Source organism: Dasypus novemcinctus, chromosome 18 (assembly GCF_030445035.2).
Source record: "Dasypus novemcinctus isolate mDasNov1 chromosome 18, mDasNov1.1.hap2, whole genome shotgun sequence".
NCBI classification, from domain to species: Eukaryota; Metazoa; Chordata; class Mammalia; order Cingulata; family Dasypodidae; genus Dasypus; species Dasypus novemcinctus.
In genome coordinates, this window is record NC_080690.1 from 33111150 (window position 1) to 33124086 (window position 12937).

General features: G+C 54.5%; 1 protein-coding gene across 5 annotated transcripts in view; it reads left to right on the forward strand.

The window, feature by feature from the left end:
* Positions 1-3673: 3673 nt before the first annotated feature.
* Positions 3674-12937, forward strand: part of KIFC3 (kinesin family member C3) — a 51684-nt gene continuing 42420 nt past the window's right edge. For 2 of the 5 annotated variants that reach the window (XM_058279936.2, XM_058279934.2), the window contains exons 1-2: positions 6112-6295; positions 6897-6937. In XM_058279936.2, the coding sequence (XP_058135919.1) occupies positions 6160-6295; positions 6897-6937 (177 nt within the window). In that variant the 5' untranslated portion in view covers positions 6112-6159. Of the gene's footprint in view, positions 3709-6111; positions 6296-6896; positions 6938-12937 lie in introns of those variants that run through there. The other 3 variants (XM_058279938.2, XM_058279933.2, XM_058279935.2) reach the window with 3 other exon arrangements.

Sequence of the window (12937 nt, forward strand, 5' to 3'; positions counted from 1 at the left end):
TCCCTTCACCCAGGTCTCCAAATATTAATGTTTGACTACATTTACTTTATCCTTTTCTCCCTCTGAATTGATTGAGTGGGTTACAGACATGATACCTCTTACCCAAATACTTCAACCCCTATTTCCTACAAATCAAGGATTTCTCCTCGATAGCCACTGTATAATGATCACAATCAGGAAATTAATGGTGAAACAATACTCTTACATAATCTACAGATCTTATTGGGATTTTATCAATTGTCCTGATAATGTTTTTTTAAAAAAATTATTTATTTATTTATTTTTTTAAATTACATTATGAAAAATATGAGGTCCCATTCAACCCCACCGCCCCCGCCCCCCAGTGATAATGTTTTTTAATCACAAAAGGAAATCTAAGACCAGATTTGTGTTCAGTTATCACATCTCTTTAATCTCTTTTGGGGGGATAAAGTTCCTGACACTTTGTTTGTCTTTTATGATATTAACATTTTTGAAGAATACAGGCCAGTTATTTGTATCATGAAGGGCCCTTCTGCAGTGTTGGCATGTACCTGGCACTAGTTAATGCTACCATGTATTGTGTGCCTACTGTGTGCCAGGCTTCATATACATTACATCACTCATCTCTTTTTTTTTTTTAAAGATTTTTTAAAATTTCTCTCCCCCTCCCCCCAGTTGTCTGCTCTATGTCCATTTGCTGAGCGTTCCTCTGTGACCACTTCTATCCTTATCAGCAGCACCAGGAATCTGTGTTTCTTTTTGTTGCGTCATCTTGTTGTGTCAGCTCTCCGTGTGTGTGGCACCATTCCTGGGCAGGCTGCACTTTCTTTCGTGCTGGGCGGCTCTCCTTAGGGGGCGCACTCCTTGCGCGTGGGGCTCCCCTATGCAGGGGACACTCCTGCGTAGCACAGCACTCCTTGCACTCATCAGCACTTGCATGGGCCAGCTCCACACGGGTCAAGGAGGCCCGGGGTTTGAACCGCGGACCTCCCATGTGGTAGACGGATGCCCTATCCACTGGGTTAGGGATCATTTCTATAGTTCGTCTCTCATCTCTTGAACAACTCTTTGGGACAGGTGACACGATCATCCCCATTTATATTTTTTCCTTCTCTATTTTTTTTTAAATGTTACATTCAAAAAATTTGAGGTCCCCATATACTCCCCATCCCCCTCACCCCACTCCTCCCACATCAACAACCTCTTTCATCATGGTGGCACATTCATTGCATTTGGTGAATACATTTGGAGCACATACATGTGTAAACCACATGGATAGTGGTTTAACATTGTAGTCTACACTCTCCCCCAGTCCACCCAGTGGGCCATGGCAGGACATACAATGTCCACCATCTGTCCCTGCAGCACCACCCAGGACAACTCCAAGTCCTGAAAATGCCCCCACACCATATCTCTTCTTCCCTCTCCCTACCCTCAGCAGCTACTGTGGCCACTTTATATTTTCTCAGAGTTTTATTTGCCAATGGCATTTCTTTAAGCTTCTGGAACACTGAGGTCAGCAAATTTTTGTCAAGGTCCCCCAGCCATATCCTACCCCCAACCCCTGGGCACCCATCATGATAAAAAAAAAAAAAAGCTGACTTAGTACTTTCCCCAGGCCTACCAGAAAGGAGGGGCAATTAGCCTTCAGCACCTTGGAGAGACTGTGAGCAAACGGGACAGAGGATTATAGGGTGCAAGTTCACCTTTGGAGTCTAAAACCCCCGCCTCCTCGCCCGAGTCCCTGTTATGGGCTGGGGAAGGACGTGGACTGGGGGACACTTCCTGGTTTGGTCACTGTGGGTGCGGCTGAAGCAGCAGCAGGTCAACTGTCTCCCCTTGCCTGCCTCCTGCCCTGCCCAGAGCTCGCCCAGGGCCCCTGCCCCGCGCACTGGCCGCCCTCCTCTAAGAAGTCCTCCCAGCGCCCGACCCCAGCACTGCTGTCTGCTCTGCCCAGCAGCCACCTCCTTCGCCCAGTCCGGTCCTCGTCCCCATCTCTGTCCTCTGCAGAACAGCCCTCCTCGCTCACTACGGCGGGCAGCAGAGCTCACAGTGAGTGGATGAATGAGTGGGGGCAGGAGGCCCCGGGGCCCACCTTGTCGCAGTAACCTTAGAACCCTCCGAGCTCCGACCAGAGTGCACGGCTGTGCCGCCCGCTGGCCCAGGGTCTCCTCCGCACTGCTGTCGTAGAAACAGCCTCCTTCTGTCCCTGTCTTCCCTGGGCCCAGCCAGGCAGCCCCCTCCTCGCTCACGCTCCTCTCCCGGGATTCCCCCAACGCTTCCCCTGGGGCCTCACTCTCAGACCGCAGTCCTCGCAGCACTGTAGCTGCAGCCCTGTCTTCCCCCGGGCTTTCTTGGGGCATCCACCTGGGACTCCACATCCCCTCCTGAATTCATTCATTTATTCATTCAGCAAATAGCTATTGAGCACCTACTATGTGCCAGGCTCTGTGCTAGGCGCTGGCTGGAGTTGGCAGGGAACGAGGCAAAGTCCTTGCCATCAGGGGAGCCAGCAGGAAATGAGCAGGGTAGCTGCGGGTCGTGGTCAGTGCTACCAAGGAGCTAGAGCAGGGGAGTAAGGTGGAGAAGGGCTGGGGCCCCCTGGCCCTGGCTGGCTGCCCCGGGGAGGGGCAGGGGGCTGAGATGCCAAGGATGGGGAGCAGCATGGGCAGGGGTTGGGAATGGCTTTCCCGGCAGAGGGAAGGTAGGTGCCAAGGCCTGGCGGCACGGCCAGGGGGGCAAGGAGGACGCCCGTGTGGCTGGAGCTGGCCGGGGTGGGCAAGGCCACAGGACCAGGGCTGCGGGGCCTCGTTGACCTCAGATCTGCTGTAAGCTCCGTGGGAAGCCACGAGGGATTTTAAAGTTGGAAAAGGGCACAGTCTCCTTTATCCATCAAGACCTCCCTGGCTGACGGGTGGTGGGTGAGAGGGGGTGCAAATTGCTGGGGCCTGGATGGCGGCTCCCAGCTTCCCCCCCTCCTGCCAGTGCCGAGCGGTGGCCACCCCCTGGCCCCAGCTTCCTGGTCCTCGTCCTGCCCTCCCTCTCAGGTACCCTACCCCCCTTTTTTCCCTGCTTTGAGGAGCTCCCCCAAGGGTCCATCCAATTGAACGTCCTTCTCGTAGTCAGACCAAGCCTGGCGCTTTGCACTCAGGCAGACCTGGGACCCAGTCCTCTGAGCCTCAGTTTCCTGCTCTGGAAAAGGGGGGCATACCCATAGCACCTGCTTGGTGGGCTAGGCTAACAGCGGCGGCTTCGCCTGCATCTCAGCCCGTCCCAGCCGGGAGCCGCCCCCCGCCTTGCCTGCTGCCTCACCAGACCCCTCCACCGCTCAGCTGGGGGCTGGGAGCCCCTGGTAGACTCTGGACCTGGTTTCTGTCCCCCTTATAACTGCTCAAACCGCTGGCCTTGCTGCTTGGCGGAGAACAATCAGCAGATCGGGGCGGAAACGTGAGGAGGGGAATTTAAACCACAGATTTACGAAACGCTTTATGAGCTTGGCAGGCGCAGCTGAGTGGGTGTTATCAGTAAACTCGGCAATGCCATTGATCACGCTGGGCTGGGCAAATACCCTCGGCTGGCACAGCAAAGCCTTGGAAAGGTCACGTGAGAGCCCCACTGGGCACCTACGTCGCAGGGCGTGCTGGACCTGGGGTCAAAGTTCTGCCTCTTTTTAGCTGCGCGACCTTGGCCAGGTGAATTACAGAGCCTCCATTTCCGCTGTAAACTGTAAGTTAGACCCTCCTGGTTGTGGTGGGGAGAAGAACATGAGATGAAGGCCGGGAGAAGCTTTGTGAACCACTGGGCTGCTCTGAGGAGAGGGTGATGAGGATGATGTTTGGGACAGTACAGTGTGACTCTAGAGTCAGGGAGGCTGGGTTCCAGTCCTGGCTGTGTGACCTCTGGCAAGTGCTCAACCTCTCTGAGCCTTAGTGCCCTGATGTGTAAGGCTGGAACTAAGAATTGTCATCATTGTTGTTATTGTTATTATTATGTTCATTTATGGCTCAAGGTGGGTTGTGATGCTACGGATATGGTTGAGGGAGAGCCCTTCAATCTCCACAGGGCCCCAGCCTTGTTGGGAGTGGGGTTAACTGCCTTGGGCCGTGGTCTCCTTCACCTGGAGAGGTTGGAAAGGGTGGCTACCCCTGGGGTGGGGCCAGCTTCGTGAATCCTGGGGAAGGGGCTGGTGGCTGCCCAGGCCTGGTTCTGGAGCGCAGTCTGGCAGGTGCCCCATATACCTGTCTGGCAACAGCAAGCCTGCCGCCGCCCGAGCAGCCGGTGTCACCCCCGGGCCGCCTGTGGTTTTGTAGCGTGTAGATGAGCAACGTCAGCTGCGCGGGCTCCTCGGCCAGGCCTGTGGCTCGTGCCGGCAGTTCTGAGCCCAGAGTTTTCCCTGTGGCCACCGCGACCCTTGCCTTTCCGCCCACCTTCTGTTGGGCCCCCAGAGCGGGGGCCTCGCAGGGCCTTTCTCTAGAGCAAGGCGGGAGGGACGGGCCTCTGGGACCCTTCGGTGTTTGCGGGTAGATCGGACTCCACTTGGGTTCCTCCAGGCGAGCCAGCGCCCTGCGGGGCTCGTCGCGGCTCCTGGTTAGTCACGGGTTGGGGGCAGTGGAGAGGAACGGCTGGGCAATGCCTGCTTCTGACCCTGTCCTTGGACTGGCCACGTCATCTTTGAAGGCTTCGGTTTGCTCCCCTATAAAAGGGGGTGGACAAGTGCTCCACAGACGACTGTCGCCAGGACCTGGGGGGCCATCACAAATGGAAGGTGCCCTCCCTTCCCCTCTGTCCAGCAACCTGAGGTCCATTTGTCAAACAACGGTGGGTGACAGGCCGATGGCTCAGATGTGCTGGTAAGAGCCGTTGCTCACATCCTTCCTGGGGTCCCAGTTTACACCCAGTGATTACATCAGGGCCAGCGAGCTTCCTGGGGAACGGTACTGCCTACCCTCATCCCAGCTGAGGTTCAAGGCTGCGAGAGCCTGTCTGCTGGACAGGGTGGCCGAGCTGAGTCCAGCACAGGAGTGGGGGGCCCCAGGGCTCCCCAGGCAGAGCTGCCCTCGGGCATGACTTCATGTGGGTGCCAGGCACCACGGGTGCCCTGGAGCGGGGAAGCAGCTGAAAAAGGAGTCATTGGAGGGGCGGGGGGTATTTCTGCTGTGTTGGAGGACACTGTGGCACCAGGGACCCAGGCAGCTTTGCTGTGGGACAAGCCGTGGCTGAGCGTGGTTAAGATGCAGAAGTTTTCTCCCATTTTCTCCATCGTGGGAACGGAGTGTTTTGCCGGAGTGCTCCCTCGCGCTCACTTTCAAAGCCCGTCTCTCTAGCTTCGGGTGCAGCACACGCCCTGGGGCACCCCCGCTCGCCTGGAGAGGAGGCGGCAGGTGTTGGCACTGACCTTGCTTCCAGGAGACATGGTCGGACCAGGTGCTGATGTGGTCCCAGCTCGGCCAGTGTGGGCCATAGACGAAGGAGCCTGTGAGCTGTGAGCTGCCCCGGGGGCTTCTGGGGAATGTTCAGGGGTGGGGAGAGAGTCCTAGAAAACACTGGGGCGGGTTGAGCTTGGCGCATGGAAACGTGGGGCCGTCTGTGCCTGTGGCCTTGAACTGGCAAAACCAACCCCGGAGCGGTTCTGGTTGTAATTATGTGCACAAATCCTGCCCCAACTCAGTCTCGCAGGACCCCCAGCCGCGGTTACCATTTACCCAGGGGGGCTCTTCAGCATGAGCATTCAGGGCTAGTTTGGGCTGTGTCCATGATGAGGGGTGAAGACAGAGCGAGCGCAGGCCACCCCACTCCCCAGCCACAGCCCTCTGCCAGCATCAAGCTCCAAAGATGGTCTCAGGCAGGACAGGGCCAAGCCGAAGCCCCTGGAGCGTGCAGGGCTCTGCTGCTGGAGCTCCTTTCCTACCCAAGGCCCCTCCCATTTTCATCCATACTCGAATTTAACTGTGTTTGAGCGTCTGCCACAAGGCCTTGTGGCGGACAGAAAGAACAGCAATAATGGTAATTGTGAGAGTCCTAATGATAGTGATGGTGCTTCCTCTGTATCATGGGATAATAGTACCCACCTCACAGGGGTGCTGGAGGAGTAAATGAGATTGGGTATGTCAAGTACTTGGCACATAAGTGCTCAGTAAATGTGAACTTTCAGAATCGTTACTGTTATAGTTGTCTTCCATGAGGACACTGAGCTTCAGAGAGGTTACGCGAGTTACCCAAGGTCACACAGCATGGGAGCCTGAATCAGGGAGTTCCAGTCTAATGGAGGACACCGGCCAGCTCCAATCCAGTGTGCTGAGTGACTCAGGGAAGAGTAAGTGGTTCTGGGAGAGTGCTGACTGGGAAGTGTCTGGAAGGCCCCATGGAGGAGGTGATCTTTTCATCAGGGCCCTCAAGGTGAATGGGCTGCCATCATGGGGAAGGGCATTTCAGTGGAAGGAACTGCATGCACAAAGGCAGGAGGCATGGACACATGGCAAACTCAAGCAGCGGGGGGGGGGATTGATGGGCCAGAAGGCTGGGCAAATCGGCTGCAGATAGATGTCAAGGAGCCTTGAATGCATACTAAGGAGTGACACATGGTGACACTGACTGTACCCTCGAGAGGCAGGATGGCGCCGGGGTTCAAGACCTGGAGCGGCCTGCCTGGGGTCAAATCCAGGTTCAAGCTGGGTGACCTTGGATGAGTCCTATGACCTCTCAGGGCCTCAGCTTCATCCTCTGTACACCTTCCAGCAGGAAGGATAAGACAAGAGGGCACGTCAGGCACCGCAGCCCAGGGCTGGGGTCTGTGCCCACGGCCTCTGCAGTTCTGGCGCAGACTGGCTTTTCCACCCAGGACAACGGTTTCGGGTCAGGGCTGTGACTCTGCCCTGCCTGCAGTCTCTGAGTGCTCACCCCTCTTCCCTCTGCAGGTGCTTGCTGCAGAGGCCGCGAGGACGCCGGGCTTGCCCAGGTGAGTGGGGCCCGGCTGGGTGGAGCGGCTGGGTGGGGGCACATGCAGACACACCCACTGGAGGTTTGCTTCCGAGCAGAGCCAAGTCCTGGTCAGTGACACAGGGGTGCTTGGCCGCACACGGGGTGACCCAGGGCCAGGACTCTCAGAGGGCAGTTAGTCTCCCTTTGTTCACTTAGGACTGGGCACCCCGTGCCGTTTGCCCCAGAGGCAGGCGTGAGGAGGACGTGTCGGGGTGGACGGGGAGGCCGCTGGGCGGGGCAGTGGGGGAGGCGGGCTCCTGGCTCGTCTGCCTCCGGAGGTTTAGCCAGGGGGCCGTGCACCCAAGACCCCCTGCTAGGGAGTCTGCCCTAACGGCGGGAGCGGAATGGACCTTCTGTTGGCCAATTCTGCCCTCATCTTGGGTCCCCCGCACAGGGGCACGTGGCTTGGGGTCAAGCCTGGGCTGACCTTGGCTCTGGGAAGGCTGCGCCCATCTGCGTGCCCCGCGGCTGTCAAGCAGAGCACGGCAGTGCCTGTCGGTGGGGCCACTCCCCGTCCTGGTGTGCCGTGGTATCTCCAGACATCTGTGAGACCCTCGGCCAGCCCAGGCTTCTTGTTTCCGGGCCCCCATCTGAGCGGCACCTGTCCTGATTCCTTCTCCTCCCTGACGCTTGCCTGCCTCTGGGCGCCGTCGGTTTCCTGCTGTTGCCACCCCACCCACCATCCCTCTGGTCGACACACGCACCCGCTCTTTGGCTTCTGAGGAGGGCGAGTGGCCAGAAAGCTGGGGCTCCTGTCACCCGGGGTCGGCAGCTAGAGCCATCACCTGCCACCTGGGTGTCTTCACACACACCTTTCCTAGGCTCTGGAGTGGGGTGCTTGGGGGAGCAATGACTGGGGAGGGACTGGGTGCTGGGCCCCACTCCCAGGAGGCAAATCCCAAAGGCAGCTCTGGGTGACCTCTGCGCACGACTGCCTCCCTCCCTCCTCCAACCCTCCTCTCTCTCTCCTCCCTCCCTCCTTCTCTCCCTTCCTCTTTCCCTCTATCTCTCTTTAAAAACTTTAACATACTATAAAACTCACCTGTTTAAAGTGTACAACTTGTGGTCTAGGGCAGCACTATCCAGTAGAAATATGCTACATAAAAAAATAATTTTTTATTAGTCACACTTTTTAACAGTAAAAAGGAAATCATAAAATTAAATATATATGAATTATGTGTTTTATTGAATCATCAACCTCCAAAATTGTGTCACCTCGATATGTGATCAATGTAGGAATTCGCTGAGCCATTTTGCATCCTTTTTCACACCCAGTCCGTAAATTTGGTATGTACGTTTCATGTCCAGCGCCTCTGAACTCAGAGCAGCGCTGTTCAGTGGTGATGGGCTGCTGGATTGTCTAGTGCAGCTCTAGAGCGTGAACTGGAGGGATCTAGAGTGGACGCAGAGAGCTCATCAGGAATTACTGCAGAGTCCAGGGGAAACACTGGAGGTGCTTGGACGAGGCTAGTGACCACAGAAATGGCAAGGCATGGACGGCTTTGAGATTATTTTCAAGTAAATTTGAAGGAATGGAGACGGGATGTGAGGAAGAAGGAAGGATACACAGTAACTGTCAGTCCCTGGTTTTAATACCTGGGTTAGTGGTGGTTTATGTCCTTCGGTGATAAAGACCAGGAAACTCACATTTCTCCCCAGCCACTCTTAGAATTGTTCTACGGTATATTATTGGCTTTAATTTACCTTTTTAATACTTCATTTAAATTTTTCCCTTTGTAAAGGCCTTATCAGGTTACACATTTTATCTGTCACTTATTTTATTCTTTTCTTTTTTATATCTTCTTTTGAATTTTATCAGTTTTCTACCTTGGCCTACTTCAAAATTCTTATTTCTTCATGCATCTGTTTATTTAATTCAACTCAATTTTACGAATATTATTGAGTGACTAATTTGTACTAGATGTTAGGACAATAAAGGTTACACATTTTGTCTGTCAAAAAAAAAAAAATAAAGTGTACAACTTAATGGTTTTTAGTCTATTTACACAATTGTACATCCATCACCTTAATCTAATTTTGGAATATTTTCATCACCCCAAAAAGAAACCTGTACCCATTAGCAGTCACTCCCCATCCCCCCTCTCCCAGCTCTAAGCAACCACTAATTACTCTCTTTTGCTGGCGTTGATTTGTGAAGCAGCTTTCAATAGAGAAGCCAGAACCCCAGGTACTGAGCTGGAATTGCCCCTCTGGAAAGCAGTCCTTCCACAAACAGAATCTCAGAATTGCAGGGTCATCCCTTCCAACTGGCCCACTCACTTCCTCATGGCTATCGTGCTAAAAAGTCATGAGTCCACCCTCCTCATTCACCCAGGGAGGGGCATGAGGCCCAGAGAGGGGAAGGAATCTGCCCAAGGTCACACAGCGGGTTGCGGGCACAGCTCCTGCCTGAGTACCGACCATCTCCAGCGCTCCGAGCCACCTTCCCACAGCCCCCCACATACACATTCACGGGCTGCCCACTTGCCATTCTTATAACACACACTTCAGTTTCTTCTTCTGTCCAACAGGAATGATATAACAACTACTGCACAGGCTGTTGGGAGGGAGGTAAAATCAAAGGCAATCCTTTACGGAAAGGGCTTCACACAGTGCCTGACGCCACGCAGGCCCTCGGAGGCGAACTAGATCAAACTCCCTCCCTGGTCTTCAAGGCCCAGCACGTTGCGGGTGCTTGGGGTGCGTGAAGATTCACCCTCCCACCCCACCCCCGAAGGGGACAGGTGGAGGCCTCTGAAACTGCAGAGCTCCCGGTCACTTGTCCCCGTCACCTGGAATCTGGTGACGTGGGCAGGATGGGCGGAAGGTTGAGACTTGTTGTGATGACTAAGCACGGAGAGCTGTGGGAGTCTGGTTAATCAGCAGCATCGAAATTTCCCCACCACTGTTTGCAAACAAGCGCCACTCCGGGAGGAGGAGGAACCGGCTGGGATGGGGGGAGAGGCTCCCGGCTCCGCAGAGCCCAGGCGGGCGGTGCTGGAGGTCAAGGGCGGCCGAGGGCAGGCAGGGTGCTCAGGGGCTGCGCTGCGGCTGTGTGTGGGCACAGGGCCCCCTCACCTGCCTGCTGCCTCCGCACCGCACCCCCTCCCCAGAACCTGGAAGCCGAGTGCAGACATCGGGGCCTCTCGGGGGCTTTTCTTTCCACCCCTGAAAGATCAACGTATTGCCAGAAGCCAGAGCCCAGTGCCCGGGTGGCTGTGAGGGCAGGAATAACGCTGATCCTGTGCCTGGCAGCCTGGGCAGAACCTTTCACCGACAGTTTCCCAGTAGGGTCCTGGCCCCCCGAGGGGAGGGACGCCCCGGAGGTGTCTGCTTTATGGCCGGTGGCTGGCGCTCGAAGAGCAGGTGGGCAAGGGGTTGCTGACTCAGGGCCCACAGGCATAGTCACCCAGCAGAGGGACCAGACACCCCCACCCCCTGACAGACGTCGCTCAGGCAAGTCTTTTCAGATGCTGCATACCACACAGGCGAGAATTCCAGATCCAAAAGAAAACTGTAAATTAGCGTGAAAAGTGCTTCTCGTCCAAAGTGCTGCCAATGACAGTGTAAATTTGGTATAGCCCTCCTGAAAGCTATCTGGCAATGTGCTTGGAAAGTGTAAAACAAATGCTCAGCCTCTTTCTTCCAAAAGATTTTTATGAAATTAATAACCTCCCTCCCCTCAGGGAGCAAACGGGCTGCACCTGGGGAGATAGTCCCAGAAAAAATGGAAGTTTTCCCATTATCCCTGACCTGCTGGAGTGGACAGCTCAGTTGGGGCACAGCCATTTAAAATGATGGTTCTAAAGAAATAAATCCTCTCTTAAAAACACAAAATAAAACCTTTAGAACTGAAACCAACAAGCAAATAAGGAAATAAATGAATAAAATGATGTTCTTTCAGTTCTCCTGGGCTCTGGGCATACTCCAGCCTCTGGGACCCAGCACTGAATGGGGCCTGGACATTATCCGCAAACCTGGGGACTGCAGTGCAGAGAAGAGCAGGATTCAGTAGGAAAAAGTCTCTTGGGAAATACTTATAGTATGATCTAAAGTGAGAAAAGGCAGAGCGGAATAGTTGATCCATTTGGCCTCCCGCCACGACTGCAGCTGGTCTTCGCGGAGTGCCGAATGTGTGCCAGAAGCTGGACTAAGGGGGTGACCTGTCTGCTCTCATTTACTTCCCACAACAACCCAATGTCTGAGGGACTAGTACGGCACTTGCTTTCACAGGTGGAAACTAAGGCCGGAGGAAGTGATTGAACTAGAATCCAAACTCAGGTCTGACTGGTCCCCAAACCCCCACTTCGAACCATGGCTTTCTGCGGTCTCCCCTTAATGTAGAAATGCTGTCTGCTCAAGAGCAAGTACTGGAATGAAAATCTGGATGAATGTCTGTGATTTAAGGGTGGTGGGATTTGGGGAGCCATTTCCTCTCTTGGTTTCTATTGTATTTGCGCAGGGAAAAAATTTTAAGTTAGAAAAAAGCCACCTAGAATTTGCAGCAGATGAGGAGAAATGAATGGGGAAGTGGAAGAAAAGAGGGAAGGACGTTAAATAAGGCAGGTCACGGCAAAGCACAAGGAGATGGAACACTTTAGGAGAAGGAGTGGAGCTCCCGCAGGAGCAGGGGCAGCAGCTGCAAGTTCTGTGGGGAGAGGGTGAGTCAGAGGGAGGAGGGCCCGGAGAGGGCAGGGCTAGCTCCTGGGTGAGCTTCCAGGGCCATTCGTGCTAAATCTTTTTATTACCTGGTGCTTAAGTACAGATCTGCTCAGTGTTTGCATTCCTCTCATTTTTTAGACTACAGGAAATGATAAAGAGAAAAGGGGGGAAAAAGTCTCATTCGCTTTCAAACTTGGAGTATCAGGAGGGACTCCCAAGTCATAAAAGAGTTTTAGGGTCCCCCCCTGCCCCGCCTCTGTTGCGTCCAGCCTCCCTTGGCAAAGGCAGATGTGGTCACAGTCTAGATATTTTCAAGCACGATGTTTCCACTGGGGAGAGGGATGCAGCAGCTCCCTGCAGGGCCCCCTGGAAATGGGAGAACTGTTGTCTACCCCCAGCTAAGGCAGCTTTTAGAAAGAAATCGCCCCTGGGGAGGGGACTTTGAGGCAGGAGCGGAAGAGGAGAGAAGAGAAAGGTATCACACCTTCAAAGAGCTATTGTGTCCTTGCCGCGGCCCGCAGGAGGATTTTACCCTCCAGCGCCGGGCCCTCCAAGGGGTGTGGCCTGCAGGAGGATTTTACCCTCCAGCACAGGGCCCTCCAAGGGGTGTGGCTTCTGGAAAGCCAGGGCCTGAGCCTTTGCCCCTGGCCCCTAAGGCACCCTGATTGGCCTCAGCCTGCTGTGTCTTCACCTGGACTGCTGGGAGGGAGGTCAGTCCCTCATCTCAGGGGCGGGGCGAGGCTCAGAGGTTGAGCCTCGTGCCCAAGTCCTGAGACTGGGGAGGGCGACCCTGGGGCTGAAACCAACGCTTGCAGGTCTGAGTGCAGATGCCCGGCCTTCACCAACCCGCTGTCCTTCTGGTTCTTTCTGTGGTGTTCATGACGACCATTTCGGGGGTGCTGGGAAACTTGGATTAATCCTGACGGAGGATTACTTAATATGCAGCTCAGTCCCAGAAAGTTGTTCTCTAACTTCAAGAAACTGTTGTCCAGAAGAGAGGAAGGCTGCATGATCAGGACAACCACAGGGTGTTCTTTACTGACCAAGTCAGCCTTATTGCCTTCTCTTACTTCCTGTTGGTAAAAATTACCATCGATTTGCATTGGAAGAAAGTCTGTTCTGTAATACACTCTGTACTTTCCCTCTGAATTATCTGTGATCTCTTTCCTTATTCTACAAAAACATATGATCGCCTGGTTCTCCAGGCGATCAAGGCAGGGATGGGCCCTGTCCTCAAGGTGCCAGAGGCTTAGACTGGGAGGCTGTGACCATCCAGGGGAGGAACGTTACAGGGGGTGTGTGCATGTGTGTGTGT